A 17,789-nucleotide genomic window follows, 5' to 3' on the forward strand; every position below is an offset into this window, starting at 1 on the left:
TATGTTGTTTTGTAAAAGCAAAGTGTTGATAAACAAAAAGTCTAAATGTCCATAGTAGGAAACTGGCTTTAGAAATTCACTGCGCATATGAGAGAATACTCCGTAAAAAGTGTCTATTTGTCAGCACGGAAAGATGGACACATTGTTGAGTTAACACTGCAAAGCAGTGATATATAGTATTGAGAAGGGAAAGTGGGGAGAGTGAAAGAGAGAGACAGATTGAGAGAGCTTGAGAAAGAGTCAGAGGGGAGGGAGAGGGAGCAACCTGTAATGATGTCTCCTAAAATGTTAGCTGCAGATATGCCTGGGGTGTGAGATTTCCAGGGATTTCTACTTTCTCCTTTATACGTTTCTACATTACTTTCATTTTTGCAATAAAATTCTATTTTCATCTGGGAAAACAAAAACACTGTGCAAGGAGTAAGAGTGAAAAAAAACCCCACATGTTAACCGTAGTTGTTTTTGGTCTTTACAAGAGGGGACGAAGGGTTCCTTTCCACTTTCCTCCATTTTTCAAACTGTCTTTTAGCAAATATGACTACTTTTATTTTTATTTTTGTTAAATTTTTTTAAAGCTAGAGAACACAAGCTGGGGAGAAAGAGAGAGAGAGAGGAAGAGAGAGAGAATACCCAGCAGGCTCTGCACTGTCAGCACAGAGCCCGATGCGGGGCTCGAACTCACTCATCATGAGATCGTGACCTGAGCCAAAATCAAGAGTCGGACGCTTAACCAACTGGGCTACCCAGGTACCCCCTGAATATGATTACTTTTAAAACGAGGAAATAATTACATATGGTGATGGTATTATAATCTGGCAGACTCACATGAGACCCACAACTTTTCTTCCTGGTTCCTGGGAAAGACTCCTCTGTGATTTTGGTGGTCAGAGACTGCCATTGTTTTTGACTTAGCCACTCAGAGTGGCTTTGGCCTTAGTTCTCAAGGTCCACTTAGCTCTCTTAGGGTCCACAAACCACTGACACTTCACATCAGCTGGTATATGTTGGCTTCCCCAGTAGTCAACGGCTAAGCCCAAGTTTTTTGTGTTTTGGCCTCATTTTTTTTTCATTAAAAAGTTAATGTCCTTTTAGTAGATGAGATTTTGAAAGTTAAAGTCTAAAGAGGCAGGGAAAACTATAACCTCATTATTGAAATAAATGGCTGTTAATCCTTTGAACATCTTTTTCTTTAATCACATTTTAATATACAATTATGTATCTGTTCTTTTCCAGGTATCATTATGAGTGTTTCTCTGTATCATTGAAAACTCTTAAATACATTTTAATGGTCCAAGTTCAACATTTAAAATGCATCCATTTAGTCCTATATCATTTTGAACTGAAGAACATTTTATATGCTCAAAGGAAGTTTATTACAGGAGCCATGAGAAAGATTGCTGCCCATGTTAGAGCCTAGATCTGGTCCTTACCCATAATTGCAACTCCTACAAATCTTAATTTCAAGCATCACCTCTGACCACCTCATACTAACAGTCTGTTGACCTCAATAATCCATCAATACTATTTTTTTCACTGTTACACACTGCCTTAAGGCCTCACTTCCCTTCTTATCCAGACAAAATTCCATCGTCAACTATTTCAGTCACTCTCTTGTATATACCCTCATCTTCCTCATCCCCTTTATTAGCTGAATACACCCTCAATCTTGGTTAAATCCAACTGTACCTACTCTGTACCTCCATCCCTGCAGCCAAATGCTCAAGCCCAGTTTTTAATGCTGTCTCTACAGACATCCTGTAAGCATTTATGCTTTCTACTTTTCCTATAGGTGCCCCTATCTGGTAACCATAGAGCTGCTGTTTAGGTGTTCTGTCCATCTATCTTTCACCAATCCAACTCACAGGCCTGCACTTCCTCTTGGCTGAATTTCCCAGATTATTTTATTTTTCCAGCTTTCTGATCTCTCTCTTGACTTGGGTTTGTTCTCTCTCCCTTCTCTACCCACCCACCTCATTCCCAAACCCCCGAAAGAAATACAGAAGAAGTCGCCTGATAAAAATGAACTAGCCGTGAGTGTACATCTGGAGTCTCAGGTTCCTGTCCTTTTGTGTGACCTTGGGCCAGTCATTTCACATCTCTCATTCTTAGTTTTCCCCCTATACTATGAGGTACATTCAGCTAAATAAACATAGAAGTAATTTTAATCCAGCTCTTGAAACAAATAGCCACGATTCTGAAAATTTAAGAAAGGAAAAATTTAGCCAATAGACCCACTACCTTACTTTCTTCCCTATACCATCCTATTTCCATTACCTGGCTAAGACAGTGCCAGCCATCTGGTGAGTATTATTATTGTTATTTTAGTGCTGAAACTCTCCTTGGCCCATCCACGTGTCCCACTCAGTAACCATAATGGAAATCCAAACACTTACCGTGAATTTCTCATAGAGCTCATAAGTCAGAAGGGGGTTGGGCAGCTCCCTAAAGTACAGCTTGCAGAGTGAGCCCACACAGTGGATGTCCTGGAGGTACACTTCCCTTGTCAGATCTGGACATTGATCTGAGCCAAACTCTTGCCTGAAACAACACAGACAGAGACATAACAACCTCGGGAACATGTGTTCTATGTAAGCAGCCGCTTGACTGCTTAGGGGTAAAAAGACCCTAAACTGCTGATCTGACTACATTTTGACCTCGATTCAAAATGACCTTCTATTCCTGGCATAAGGAAGCTATGGGAAGACTTATCAAGTCAGGTCTGCATCTTCCCTGTAAAAGCTGCTGTCATTAGGAAAACATAATGCCCATTTACAAATGTTTTTCTCAGCGCATTATGTCTGCAGTTTCAGTTATGAACAGTGGGGAAATATGAAAACAATCCGCCAAAAAAGCCTATTGAGATTTCAATTCTGCAACATTTTGTTCCAAATGAACTTTTCTTTCTTGGAGGAGAGACCAAAACCAGAGTGAGTCAGATTGTTATCATTCATCTCCATATACCTACGTCAACAAACTTGTTTTATCTGGAGACTCAAACCCAAGGTTTAAGCAACTATCTCCTTGCTGCTAAATGGAAACTTCTAAGCTGCCTGACAGGGACTCCCACAGGATAGACCAGCTTCTAAACATCTTCTTTTTTTTTTTTTTTTAATTTTTTAAATGTTTACTTATTTTTGAGACAATGTGAGGGACAGAGTGCAAGCAGCCGAGGGGCAGACAGAGGGAGACACAGAATCTGAAGCAGGCTCCAGGCTCCGAGCTGTCAGACCACAGCCTGACGCGGGGCTCGAACTCGCAAACTGTGAGATCATGACCTGAGCCAAAGTCGGACACTTAACTGACTGAGCCAATCAGGCGTCCCATAAATATCTTCTTATAAGCAATGTATAGTGAGGTGTTTGGGAACATCATCAGATTCCAGGCCTTGTTTCTGATTATAAAACATTTCCTTACCAAGCTTATGTGAATACACTGCCTCAAATAGTATACACTTATAAGTTAAAAATCTGTTTAAGAAATGACAATTTTCAGCTTTAACATAGAGGAGGAATTAGCTTTCTTGACAGTATTCATTTGGTCAGCCAAGTAGTGGCAAAGTCAACAGGACTCTCGGGACCAGCATTTCAAAACAGCTCGCTGCCCATTTTCCTGTCACCTGGTTCTGGATCTTCAACAAAGGGTGGGGAAATCCCTGATGGTGGCCAAACCTGAAAGGAGCTGAGTGGGGCCCTGAAAAGAAAACCATGCAACGGCCTTATAAATTCACAAGTGTGTGTGTGTGTGTGTGTGTGTGTGTGTTTCTTTAAGAGGCCAGAACAAGAATAATTTGGAGCTTATTCATTTATTTAGCCAAAATTTCCCTGTCGAGGCTAATAGGGTTGGTACTTAAATGAAAAAGAATTGGCCATTGCTCAAATGTTCTCCTATGGTACTAACTACCACGTAGTTGGTATATTTCAGAGCTAAGAGTGAAACATTAAAAAGTATTTGCTGAAACTCTAAAAAATGTCAGTAAATTAGTGAAATTATAAAAGCACATAGATCTGTTAAAATCTATGGTTACAATAAGCTGATTAGTTTTGAACAGTCACCACTTCTCCAGGAATAAAAAAGATGTTTTATTCCTTTGGTATAATTTCATTATAATTGCGATTTGAGGGGGAGGGACAAAAAACCAAGTCAGAGGAAGAAGACAAAATACATTAACTTTACAATCTATTAAATTTAACAGACTATTCTGGTAACACGAATGCTTTTATTGTTTCAAAAGTCTACATTTATTTATAACTAAACATACAATAAATATATAAAAATACCACCTGATAAAACACTCTGTATATATACTGTATATCTCTTCCCTTTATTTGATATATGTAATACATATAAAACATACACATATCTGTGTTTTGTGTGAAGGTTATTATACTCTTAATTCAATGTGACAGAAATTTCTTCCAAAAAACTCTAGGATAAATTCTAGAATTGTTTAGGAAAAAGCAATACATTTGGAAATAACCCATCTATCCATAGTCTTTTAAATATCAGCCTCAGGGTACCTGGATGGCTCAGTCAGTTGAGCATCTGACTCTTGATTTTCACTCAGATCATGATCCCAGGGTCATGGGATCAAGCTCCACTAATGGTGGAGCCTGCTCAAGATTCTCTCTCTCTCTCTCTCTCTCTCTCTCTCTGCCACTACCTCTGCCCTTCTCCCCTACTTGTGCTCTCTCTATATAAAAATTAAAATTAAATAAAATAGCAGCCTCAATGAAAGAAATGCACAATCATGAAGATTTGTGATTTCCTGACCAAGTGAAATATCCAATGTTGAATGTGTGCCAACAGAAAGACTCCTATCATCTCCAAGTTCTGAACACTATGTAATTGGGATCTAACTGAACTCTGGGTAGACAAGTGAATGATAATAAATCATGTTTTCCTGACTTGTATTTTAAATCATTTGAGTTCAGCTGAATCCACCTAAGAAGGCTAAACCTGGTGCAAGACAAAGAAACAGATTAAAAACTCTCAGGAGCTTTTGTTGGAAAGAATTACATCAGACTAGAGGATTTCCTGATTAGATTAAGAACAGTTAGGCATCTGAAAACATCACACTTGATCTTCTGCCCTGCCACCCTTCTCTCAACTGCTTCAGGTTTTTAATACTCCCAATTCTGGCGAACAGAGGTATGGACAGAGGAAGGCTCATGGGAGAATTCTTTGGGGGCTCTTCTTTTAGCTCACCTTAGCCTTTGTATATTTGAGGTGACTCCCGAAAGCCGATAAATTCCATCCACAATGCCGTGAGTCTCTATAAATTCTGCACAGCTCTTCAATACATATGGAACTATGAAAAGAGAAACAATAAAGTATTAGATATAAGTCTAACTGTTATTTAAAGATATCCTTTTAAAACTCCAGGTAACTTCAAAGAGAAGCAAGTATGGAATGCATGTGAGTTACAAGTGGAAACAATTACTTTTAAATGGTAGATGATATTCTTTTGTATTTAAAAAATCATGAGGTTTTGTTAAACTTTAGAAAAGTCATGTGTTCTAAGAGTTGGTTGGGTTTTTTTTAAAAATTTGAAAAATATGCAAACACTTAGATTTTGAAACCAGCAGTGACCTTGGAAATCCCACAACTCAATCTCCTCATTTCACTGGTTCTCCTAGTGTGGTCTCCTGACCCGCAGCATCAGCATCTCCTGGGAACTTGTTGGACATGCAAATTCTCAGGCCCTACTCCAGACCCACTGAATCAGAAATTCTGGAGGTGGTGCCCAGCAATCTGTGTTTTAAAAGCTTTTAATGTGAATGCTAGCACGATACAATTGCCTATACTACACATGAAGAAACCAAGGTGCAGATAGATTTACTTACCTCATTCAAGATTATTTGTTGCTTATGAAAAGTAATTAACATGGGAAAACCCTTATGATATAAGTAGGCAAAAGAAAAATAAGGCACAAAATCAAATATACATTGTGAATTTAGCCATCTTAAAAAAAAATGCAAAGGAGAAAAGACTAAAGATGTCCACCAGAATGTTAAAAGTGATTAAAAGGTCAAAGTGTTAAAGTATTTTTTTTAATGTTTATTTATTTATTTATGAGAGAGAGACAGAGACAGAGAATCCCAAGCAGGCTCCACGCTGTCAGCACAGAGCCCAATGTGGGGCTTGAATTCATGAACCAAGAGATCATGACCTGAGCTGAAATCAAGAGTCGGACACTTAAACAACTGAGCCACTCAGGCACGCCTGAAGTATTTTTTTAAAGGTGAGAACCGCCCTCCACCAAGACCACCGAATGGGTCAAACCAGTCATTGATTGAATGGACCACATAAAAGGGACCACCATGGCCTTTGGAATTCCTGCCACTTCAGAAGTTCATTGCCCGGGTAGAAAAGCCTGACTATGCCAACCTCTCCTCAAAGCTGACCCTGATTGGCCCAGCCAGTTCAGTGACAGAATGGCAGTTGTAGGCCTTCTGGATGGCATGGAGAGAACAAGTTTCTTGCCACCCTGGTCCCTGAAGAGATCCACCTGAGGTCCCTCCATGACAGTGCTGTGAATGGTGGTTTGGTATGGCACCAAAGCCTTGGGTGCTGAAGTCTTCAGTCATGGAGGTGGTATGGAACGTCATGAACTAGTGCTTGGGTTAGCACTGTGCTCCCTCCCCCAAAATATACCTAATCCACTAATGCCTTAGATCAGAGTAATGCCAATCCATTAAAGCTTAATGTGCATGATCATGCCTGCACACAATTCCAAGTTGGGCTGGACATTACATAAGTAGACACCAGGTGTTCAGACTTAACATTCTTCCTGGAGTCTACATTACAATATTTTTTAAACAATTCCCACCATTTCTTTCAACTACCAACTATAATTTTGGATGTTCAGTAAAATTCCTCATCCTTAAAGTATTTCACCCACCTTTCAAAGGCCGTGCACACCCAGGACCATTCCCCTCCAGGACACATCCATGTTTTGCCCTGCTCTTTCATGACTGGAACTGGGGAAAAACTTCTTAGTTATCTCAGGTAGGAAGAGGGCAGGGAATGGGCTCGGGATTGGAAATATTGAGACCAGAAACCAGCAAGGTGGAACCACTCACTATTAGTGAATACAAGGTGGGAGCACAGTGTGGTGGGGGAGGGGCTGTGAGAATGGGGAGGGGTCCATGACCTCTGCCTGGCTCCACCCAAAAGAGCTATACTCTGATCTGTGTATACTGTGTATACTCTGATCTGATCTGTGATCTCTGTATCTATGAAATAGTTTTCTCGGTGAGATTTTTGTCTCCCACCCCCATGTTGCTAAATAATAAATAAATAAGCAAGCAAACAGAGTTAAATGTTTTAAAAAAATGTTTTGCATTTTTGTTTTAATCCCTATTGTGCACAATAATGGCCAACTCTTTCCCTACAGCACCAAGCTATTGTTTTGTGACTGCCACATTTGGTCTATGGTTGAGAACACAGGTTTGAATGTCAAACTGCCTTTGTAACCTTAGGCAAGATACATATGTAATAATCCTATTTCTCAGTGTCCACATCTGTAAAATGAGGATAACAGTGATTTTGACCTCATAGTTAGGATTGAAGTAATACCTGTAAACCTTAGCACAGACCCTGACATATAATAAGCATTCTACAACGACAGTTATTATTTCTATTTGAAGCTTCTCTGTGATGTAAATTCGTAATTTGTGAGATGCAATCTTGGTGAAAATAATTTACCTCCTCCTATCCAATGGATGATTGGGGTAGAGGGGACCAACCACTTACCAGTCGACACTCATATCTACTATTTGGAATGGCTTCTGTGTCCTTCTTGGATTAAATATTTCTATTTGAAGGTAATTTTGCTTGTCTGAAGTCTCTTTTCTATGCATTTAGGTGTGTTTCTATAACACAAAGGCGGCAGGATCCAACAGTGCACAGATTTTGAGTTAAGAGTCCCGGGGCTATGCTTGGCCTTGGTGTGGCCCATAGCACATCTCTGTACCGAGGTATATGGCTATTGTGCCATGCAGGGCACAAGTGGACTTAAGAGCTCTGAGCATTCCCAAGAAGGACTCAAGACAAAGCCCTGGATTTGAAGGGCCTTTATGAAACACTCTACAGAAGGTGTAGTGTGGGGTCACCAACCTGTCCTATCCCACTCTCAGGTAGGGCCCTTCCAGTACCATAGCTCTTAGGTGCAGTACCTCAGGTCTGTTTGATTTAAAGGTGGAGAAAACACATTCCTGGATGGAGCCTCCACCACAAATTTACTCTGGCTTTGATACAGAGGCCCTAGAACCTCTCGTCCACAGCTCTGTTTAAACAAGAGGCAAGAGTGAAACAACTCAGGGGAGGAGGCTGTGTTCTGGGTCCCTGAGGAGTGTTAGCTTTCCTGGATTCTTGTCTCGGGCTGAGTTGGAAGATGAAGGAATTCCCCATCATACTCAGTAAATGGGAGAGGATCCACTGAATCTCCATAATCATCTAGCTTGAGAGCCATAGCAGTGGTTCTCAGACTGCAGTCCCTGGACCAGGTGCACCAGCAGCAGCTGCCTCCAGGAGATTCTGATCCACGCTAAGGCTGAAGAACCACTAGTCTAGGCATGAGTTTCTCATAATTTAATGTGACCCAGGTTACTGGGATCTTGTTAACATGTGGGTTCCAATGGGGGAAGAGTGTCAAGAATTTGCATTTTTAAGAAATTCCCAGGTGATAGGAATACTGCCCCTCTACAGCCCACCCTTAGGGTAGCAAGGGTCTAAAGGTAATACTGATGAGTGGTGCTGCAGAGGGTACTAAGAGTGTATAGAATTCTGTAGACTATTGTCTCCGGGGTCCAGCCAAATTGAGGACACCCTAGAATTGTGGATACGATAGAAGCTTGACACAAAATAGCTGAGTAGTCATAGATGGAAAGAACGCTTTCACTGTCAATTTAGGCATGGGCAGGAGTAATGTTAGAAGTCAGAGTCACAGAGCTAGTTTAATTCTGAGGGTTTATCATGGACCCAAAGAACTTCAAGTCTCCTCCTACAGAGGTACACACAGTTCAGTTGCTGATTGTGATAGAATGTTGTAACTTCTTTGAACGGTTTCACGGATGGTTCTCGAAGACCCTTTTATGTTTTGTTTTTCCTGGATCAGCAATCCTAAATGTTAAATTTTAATCCGAGCGCAAAATAAATTTGAGGTGGTTTCTGATAGAGAAGATAATTTTGCCTTTGATTTATGCTTTACAGTTTACACATTTTAAAGCCTTTGTCTGATTTGATCCAACCTGGTACAACTAACAGACATTTTATACTTATAAGTAATGTGGGGCACTTCTTTCCTCAACTCCTAACTCTTCAAGGATTTGGTGCAGAAAAGTCCAGCAGTTAAATAATTTCTGAGTCCCCCCAGAAGAAATGTCTGGTAAGATGCCCCAGTTCCCTGTGTGGCCAGGACCTGATCAGATCTGGAGACAGAGATTGGAACAAGCACAGTTTTATTTGGTTACTTATGTGGTCATGGCAACCATATGATTTCATAGTGCAAACTGCATTTGGGTTTTAGGGAAACATGGCCCTCCTTCCCCCCTGTTCTGGATTCTTGTTAAGGTCTTGTACTGGTCGGATTTCATCCCCTCTCTGGGTCCTGCATTCCTAATCTTTAAAGTGAAGTCTAATGGTATATACACACAATGGAATCCTACTCAGCCATCAAAAGCATATGATAAATGATAAATGATAAAGCATATGGGCAACAGAAGCCAGACTATAAAGGAGTACATACTAGGGGCACCTGGGTAGCTCAGTCGGTTAAGCGTCTGACTCTTGGTTTCTGCTCAGGTCCGACTCTGTGTTTCGGCTCAGGTCATGATCTCATGGTTGGTGAGTTCAAGCTCCACATCAGGCTCTGCATTGACAGTGCGGAGCCTGCTTGGGATTCTCTCTCTCTCTCTGCCCCTCCCACTCTGTCTCTCAAAATAAATAAGTAAAATTTAAAAAAAAAAGAGTACCTACTGTACTATTCCATTTATATTAGAAATGCAAACTATAGTGGAAGAAAGCAGGGAAGAGGCAGGAGGTAGGAATTGAGAAGCAGTCGGGGAAAACTTTCAGGAACGAAGGATATATTCATTGTGACTGAGGTGCTAGAAGGGACCAAGGGCCAAGGGTGGGTGAAGAGGGTGGGTGAAGAAGATTTGCTTTTTGCAGGAGGAGGGTAAAAGAGCAAGGGAAACAAGCCGCTGCACAGGGGAGAAATCTTCTGAACATCTACTGCCGTGCATAGGGCAGAGTGAGGACTTCAAGCAGCATTGCTATGCTGTGAATGGGGCAGCAAAATGGCATTTTTTTCAAGAGATGGAGTAAAGATTTCAATTACTTTTCCATTACTCTTGGCCGTCAGCAGAGAACTTCCTACCTCCCCTCCTGACCCCAGGAATCTAAGAGCTGTCACAGTGGCTCCCCGAAACTTCTCTCTCTGCTAGCTCCTGCATTTTATTTCTGTCCTACCCTTTCTGTCCTGCAACTCCTTCTCCCTAGCCTTTGGGAGTCTCCGCTTGCCTAGCGGTCGCTGTCCCCCGCAATTTCCCCTCTGATTCTTCCTCCGCCTTGTAATTTCTTTCTACTCTCTTCCTCCTGGCCTAGTGCCGAATTAAAGAGAAATTTGAAAATGTGTGGTATTTATTTTAAAAAGTGTTATGCTCTCTGTTCTTTAAAAAAGCAAAGTAATTGCTTTCTAATTTTCTAAATTTTTAAATATATTTTGACTTTGGCATGTTTTCCTTAGAGAAAAGTTTTTTGTTTTTTGTTTTTTTATTTTAATCTTAAAAAAATTCACATATGGGGCGCCTGGGTGGCTCAGGTTATGATCTCACGGTTTGTGGGTTCGAGTGCCGTGTTGGGCTCTGTGCTGACAGCTCAGAGCCTGGAGCCTGCCTTGGATCCTGTGCCTTCCTCTCTCTCTGCCCCTCCCCCACTTTCTCTCTCTCTCTTTCTCTCTCTGTCTCTCTCTCTCTCAAAAATAAATAAACATCACGGGGCACCCGGGTGGTTCAGTTGGTTAAGCCTCCGACTTTGGCTCAGGTCATGATCTCATGGTTCATGGGTTCGAGCCCCGCGGCAGGCTCTGTGCTGACAGCTCAGAGCCTGGAGCCTGCTTCAGATTCTGTGTCTCCCTCTCTCTCTGCTCCTCCCCTGCTCACGCTCTGTCTCTCTCTGTCTTTCAAAAATAAATGTAAAAAAAAAATCAAAAATAAATAAACATTAAAAAAATTCAGGTATAATTCAAATGCTGTAAAATTCACCCTTTAAAGCATACAGTTAAGTGGTTTTTGGTATATTTCCAGAGGCAAGCAACCATCACGTTTCAGAACATTTTCATTGTCTCAATTCCAGGATATTTCCATATATGCAAGCTTATTTCATTGCAGCAATTTTTGTAATGGCACAAGATTGCCCATCCATAGGAAGCTCCTCTTATAAATACTAGAACATCCATATAGTGAAATACTATACAGTTATTAAAAAGAAAGAAAACTTTCATGTACAGATACAGAGTGGTCTCCAAGGCATATTGTCAAGCAAAGAGAACAGGGTGCAGACAGGCATAATGGTATCCTAGCATCTGTTTCTTAAAAAGAGAGACTAGAACAGATATGCAATTCATTTATCTATGCATTAAATATTTATGGAAGAACACATAAGGAAGTCATAAATTTAGCTGCCTATAGGAGATGGAACTAGGTAGGGGGTGGACTAGGGCTATAAGAGGGAGACTTCTCATTATATATTCTTTTATACTTCTGAATGTTGAACTATAAGAAAAAATTTTTCATAAAAAATGAGATTTAACAACAAAAATGAAATCTAACAAATTTTTTTGCAAGCGTACTCCTACCCAACACTAAGTTGTGAGCTCCTTGGAGACACTGAGGACAATACTCTGTCTCATTAGTCTAGAATAGCATTGAAAACATGAATGCTCAAAATGTTTTGCTGGACAGAAGATTGGTCATTTTTCTCCAGATGGGTTTTCTGTGCTCCATGGATACCTGAATCCCTCAAGGAGAAACACTTATTATGTGTCAGGCACTGCATTAGATGCTTTAAAAAACAAAAAACAAAAAACAAAAACAAAAAACTGGCATTCCCCATTCTATAATCATAGCCAATCCATGAAATAGGTGAAATTCTCCATTTTGAAAATGTGAAAGCTGATTCTGATAGGTTAAGTAAGCTGCCCCAAATCACACAGTTGGTAAATGGCAGAGTTGGGCTCCCAAACCAAGTGTGACTGACTCCAAAGTTCCTATTTTTTTCATAGTACTATAATTGGGGAGGAATAGAAAAAGCCTCCTTGTCATGAGTTGGTGGCCAAGTGTTGTGACACCATTGAAGAAGAGCTGATTGGTTCTGTGTCCTTAACTATTCAAATGCCTGAAATTCTCCCACTGCAGGCCTTACCTTATGGTAGTGATGGCTTTTAGGCATTCAACACCTAGTGGTTAATATTTATTTTAAAATTCCTCTTGAAGGGGCACCTGGATGGCTCAGTTGGTTAAGTGACCGACTTTGGCTCAGGTCATGATTTCACAGTTCATGAATTTGAGCCCTACATCAGACTTTGTACTGATGGCTCAAAGCCTGGAGCCTGCTTCAGATTCTGTGTCTCCCTCTCTCTCTGCCCCTCCCCGACTTGTGCTCTGTCTTTCTCTCTCTCAAAAATGAATAAATGTTAAAAAAAAAAAAACTAGGGGAACCTGGGTGGCTCAGTCGGTTGAGTGTCCGACTTCAGCTCGTGTCATGATCTCACAGTTTGTGGGTTCGAGCCCCGCGTCAGGCTCTGTGCTGACAGCTTGGAGCCTGGAGCCTGCTTTGGATTCTGTGTCTCCCTCTCTCTCTCTCTCACTGCCCCTCCCCTGCTCATGCTCTGTCTCTCAAAAATGAATAAACATTAAAAAATTAAAAAAAAAACACCAAAATTCTTCTTGAGAAAGTTACAAAAGCAATATATGTTGATAAAAAAATGAAAAACACTTCATGATTCTAAGCTATACTATCAAGCTATAGTAATCAAAAGAGTATGGTACTGGCATAAAAATAGACAAATAGATCAATGAAACAGCATCAAGAACCTAGAATAAACTCAAGCATATACAGTCAACTAATATTTTACAAGGGAGCCAAGAATACTTGATAGAGAAAAGATAGTTTCTTTAATAAATGGTGCTGGTAAAATTTGATACCAACATGTAAAAGAATGGAAGTAGACCCCTATCTTACACTATTTACAAAAATTAACTTGAAATGAATTAGATTTAAATGTAATACCTGAAACTCTTGGAAGAAAACATATGGAAAAACTCCTTGACATGCGTCTTGGCGATGATTTTTTGAAGATGATACATTAAGTGCAAACAACAGAAATTAAAAATAATCAAGTAGGACTACATCAAACTAAAAACCTTCTTCACAGGAAAAGAAATAATCAACAAGTGAAAAGACAACCTACAGAATAGGAAAAAATATTTGCAAACCATATATCTGATCAAGGGTTAATAGCCAAAATATGCAAAGAACTTATATAACTCAAAAGCAAAAAATAAAACAAAAACAAAAATAAACAAACTAAAAGACAAAAAAAACCAAAAAATTCAATTTAAAAATGGACAAAAGTAGACATTTCTCCAAAGAAGATATATGAAAGGCCAACAGACACATGAAAAGATGCTCAACATCACTCATCATCAGGGAAATGCAAATCAACACCAACAACCATGAGATATCACCTCCTGCTTGTTAGAATGGCCATTGTGAAAAAGATACGAGATAACAAATGCTGGTGTGGATATAGAGACAAAAGAAACTGTGCACTGTTGGTGGGATTGTAAATTGGTAAAGTCACTATGGAAAACAGTATAGAGGGTTCTAAAAAAAAAAACAAAAAACAAAACCAGAACTACCATATGATCCTGCAATTTTACTTCTGGGACTATAACCAAAGGAAATGAAAATACTAACTCAAAAAGATATCTGCACCTATCCCCCTCCCCGTTCATAGCAGCATTATATTTACAATAGCCAAGACAGGGAAACACCTCAAGTGTCCATCAATGGATTAAACACACACATACACACAATGGAACATCACTCAACCATAAGAAGAAGGAAATCCTGCCATTTGCAACAACATAGTAGACCCGGAGAGCATGATGCTAAGTGAATTAAGTCAGACAAATGCTGTATGATCCCACTACCTGTGGAATCTTAAAACAAACAAACAAACAACTCATAGAGAAAGAGGTCAGACTTGAAGTTACCAGAGACAGGAAGCAGGGGAAGAGGAAATTGGAGAAAGGTGGTCAAAAGGTATAGACTTCCAGTTACAAGATAAGTGGGTACTAGGAATGTCTGTTCAGTATGATGACTCTAGTTAACACTACTATATGACATATAGGCAAGTTGGTAAGAAAGTATTTCCTAAGACTTCTCATCACAGAGAAAAGTTTTTTTTTTCTTTTTCTGTTTTCTCTTTTTATCCTAACTATATAAGATGATGGATGCTAACTAAATTATTGCTGTTATCATTTCACAATATATGTAAGTCAAACCATTATTCTGTATACTTTAAACTCATATAGGGGCGCCTGGGTGGCTCAGTCGGTTAAGCATCCGACTTCGGCTCAGGTCATGATCTCACGTTTCGTGAGTTTGAGCCCCGCGTCCGGCTCTGTGCTGACAGCTCAGAGCCTGGAGCCTGCTTCCGATTCTGTGTCTCTCTCTCTCTCTGACCCTCCCCCAACTCATGCTCTGTCTCTCTCTGTCTCAAAAATAAATAAACGTTAAAAAAATTTAAAAAAAAATAAAAAAAATAAACTCATATAGTAATGTCAATTACATCTCAATAAAACTAGAAAACATTTTTAAAGAATAAAAAAAAGCTGGAAGGCAAGAAACAAAGATAAAGACTATAGACTGACAGTGTCTCTTTTATACCACCCTTTCCCAAATCTTAAATGATAAAAAATAAAACACATTGATATGTTATTAATAGTAATTACTTATAGGTGGTAGAAAATAAATGATTTTTGCTTTTCTGTATTTTTAATTTTGCTTTTCTGAATTTTCTATAATAATTTTTTAAAAGAAAGACATGGGTTTTTGAAAAACAAGTTTCATTAAAGAAGTCAGAGGGCCTTCTGAAGTCAGTGAGGCAATTTCTAGATGTTGAAATCTAGATGTTGAAACCCCATTGAGATAATTACTCCTTGTTTAATAGAAGTATTTGCCTGACCTGTTGGCCTGGTGTGGCCAAGGGCTAGCTGTGTTCCACAACTGAGCTCCTGATGGTGGATTGCATTCTGGAGACCCCTGCCCTTCCCACTTTTAGAGTCTCAGATGCTAAGTCAAGTCAGCTCTTTCTTGTAGAAGTGTCCAGACCGGATCCTCCCTCTGGTGCATATCCTTGACTCACCCCAGCCACTATCAATGCACCTACTCTCTCCCAGTGACAATGATTCCCCTTGAAATGTGTACAGAAGCCATCTAGCCAAAGGGTCAAGAAGGTAAGACCTTTGTCCTCGGAAGACAAGAAAGGAATGGGCATAACTGTGCACCTACTTTGTGCTGATCCCTGAGCTCTATCCATTATTTATACCCAACGCACTACCACCTTATGAGGGAGGAATTATTCTTACTTTATAAATGAGGAAACTGAAGCTCACAAGTATAAATAACATGGCCAGTATGAAAATATCAAGCAAACTATGTTAAGGGCTCTAGAGAGGCACAAAAAAATGTGATAGAAGTCCTTCTAAAGAGATTACATATGGTAGGCAAGGTCAAGCAGAGTTTTTATGTGCTGAACAAAAAGAGGAGACTGTGTGCATTTATTTATAGGGTGCCGACGGTACAGGGAGACCACACTAGAGGGTGCCGAGACAGGACCCTCACCCTGAAGGGCTCACATGTTGTGACATAAGTGGATAAAGAAGGGCAAATCCAGGCTATGCAGTAAGAACTCTAACACTGGTTCGAGGGGATGATTTGAGATGCTATGCTGCGATATGATACAATGTGATGTAATATATACAATACATGCAGAACACTTGGTTAAGTGCCTGGCATATAATAAGCACTTAGTAAATGCCACCCACTTTCTGGTATAGGGAATGGTATAAACAAGGTGGGAAAGCAAGAAACAATGTAGTGAATTCCAAGAATGCTGACTAGACCAGTCTGGTGGAGAAGAGTTCAGGTAAATTAGGGGAGTTCTTAATGACAGCCCAGGAAGATTTTGTTCTATCTTGAGCTCCACTGCCAGACAAATCTTTCTAAAAAAAAACTAACTTGATGATAAAACTCCCCTACTCTGGAACATTCAGTGGCTCCCTGTTGCCTGTAGGATGATGTCCAATCCCGACAGCTCTAGGACCAGATTCAGCTGTCCCATCAGGGCTGACCCTTGAATTCTTCCGGTCAAGGGAATAATAGTCCTTTGAGAAAGCTGAGTGGGGAGAGGAGATCCTATGAAGGAAAAGACCACAAACCGATTGCTCCAAAAAGAAAAAAATGAAGGTTAGTGGAAAGGACCTCTTTATGCTTTATTGAGAATGAAAGAGAGGGTGATTCTAGCTGATTCCTGAAATTTCTTTGAGTTAATGGGCAAGTGGAAACAGCCTCAGTGAAGGTGGGTGTTGGGGAACGGAGGTGGCTGTGGCCCCAAGGAAGGACAGTGCCGGGTAGAGAAAAAGGGTGGGGCATGATGACAAGAAGACTGAGGAGCTCCTACATGGCCCGGGGCTTAGGTGGCCCAGCTCACCTTGTACACAAGAAAAGTACAGAAGGATCTCATTCCATTGCTGAAAATGGAGACCTCTGGACTTTGTGTCATTTGTAGACTTTTTTTGGGCTCATCCTTCCTACTTTCTGACTTTGTCCCCAGGGTATTTGTGGGGCAGACATCATTCAGTTCATGGGGCTGACCTTGCAGTCACCCCTAGCATACTCCCAGGCCTAGCTTGTGAGCATCAGTTTCCTTTTCATTGCCAACAAATCATTTAAATACTCAATTTAACTGCATGAGGACCACAGTCAGCTTCAATCACACGATCAAGATTTTGTTTCCTGGACCAACAGCCCCTCTCTTTCTTGCCACCTGCTCCTTGGGATGCCACGGATAGAGGCTCTACCTCGGTAATAGATAAAGCAGATGATCACATGTGCCTCGAGAGAGAGTCCCAGGGGGAGAAGGGATAGGAGTCCAGCAGGGTAACAAGAGATAAACATGGAAAATACACCCACTTCTTGAATTGTATGCTTCACTAACACCAATCATCTTAAGAATGAGGACAATGTAACTTCTTCTCTCATCTACGTCTTGGCCACATTTTTTTGTTGTTGTTTTTTGTTTTTACATGCCTAGTGGGTGGTCACGGGATGCACTCATCAAATGCTGTGTGGGGTATCATGCTTAACAATCATTATTTCATTTAATTCTCAAATTGTCACAACTCTGAGGTATAGGCATTCCTATTCCTATTTTATAGATGGGCAATTAGGATTCAGTGTAGTTGGATGACTAGTCCATGGTCAAACAGCTAGTGGCAAACCTAGCATACAATTACAAGCCTGGTTGAATCCAAAGTTCACACACTTTCCAGTACATTTTGTAACCTCCAAGATAGGGAAACTGAGGCACATCCCAGGCATGGGGAAGACCAGAAAGCAGCAGGAAGCAGAGATGACTTCTTGTCCAAGAGCAACCCGATGATGGAGAAGGATATAAAACAATGAGTTAAGAAGCTAGGTTTTTGCTCTGACCCCCA

At 40.4% G+C, this 17,789-nt stretch overlaps 1 protein-coding gene across 2 annotated transcripts in view; it reads right to left on the reverse strand.

Annotated features, from left to right (window-relative positions):
* Nucleotides 1-17,789, reverse strand: part of ARHGAP31 (Rho GTPase activating protein 31) — a 115,008-nt gene that overhangs the window by 44,306 nt on the left and 52,913 nt on the right. For both annotated transcript variants that reach the window (XM_047875751.1, XM_047875750.1), the window contains exons 2-3: nt 5,206-5,308; nt 2,394-2,538 (exon numbers count right to left, since the gene is read on the reverse strand). In XM_047875751.1, the coding sequence (XP_047731707.1) occupies nt 2,394-2,538; nt 5,206-5,308 (248 nt within the window). The remainder of the gene's footprint in view (nt 1-2,393; nt 2,539-5,205; nt 5,309-17,789) is intronic.

Source organism: Prionailurus viverrinus, chromosome C2 (genome assembly GCF_022837055.1).
Source record: "Prionailurus viverrinus isolate Anna chromosome C2, UM_Priviv_1.0, whole genome shotgun sequence".
Taxonomy (NCBI): domain Eukaryota; kingdom Metazoa; phylum Chordata; class Mammalia; order Carnivora; family Felidae; genus Prionailurus; species Prionailurus viverrinus.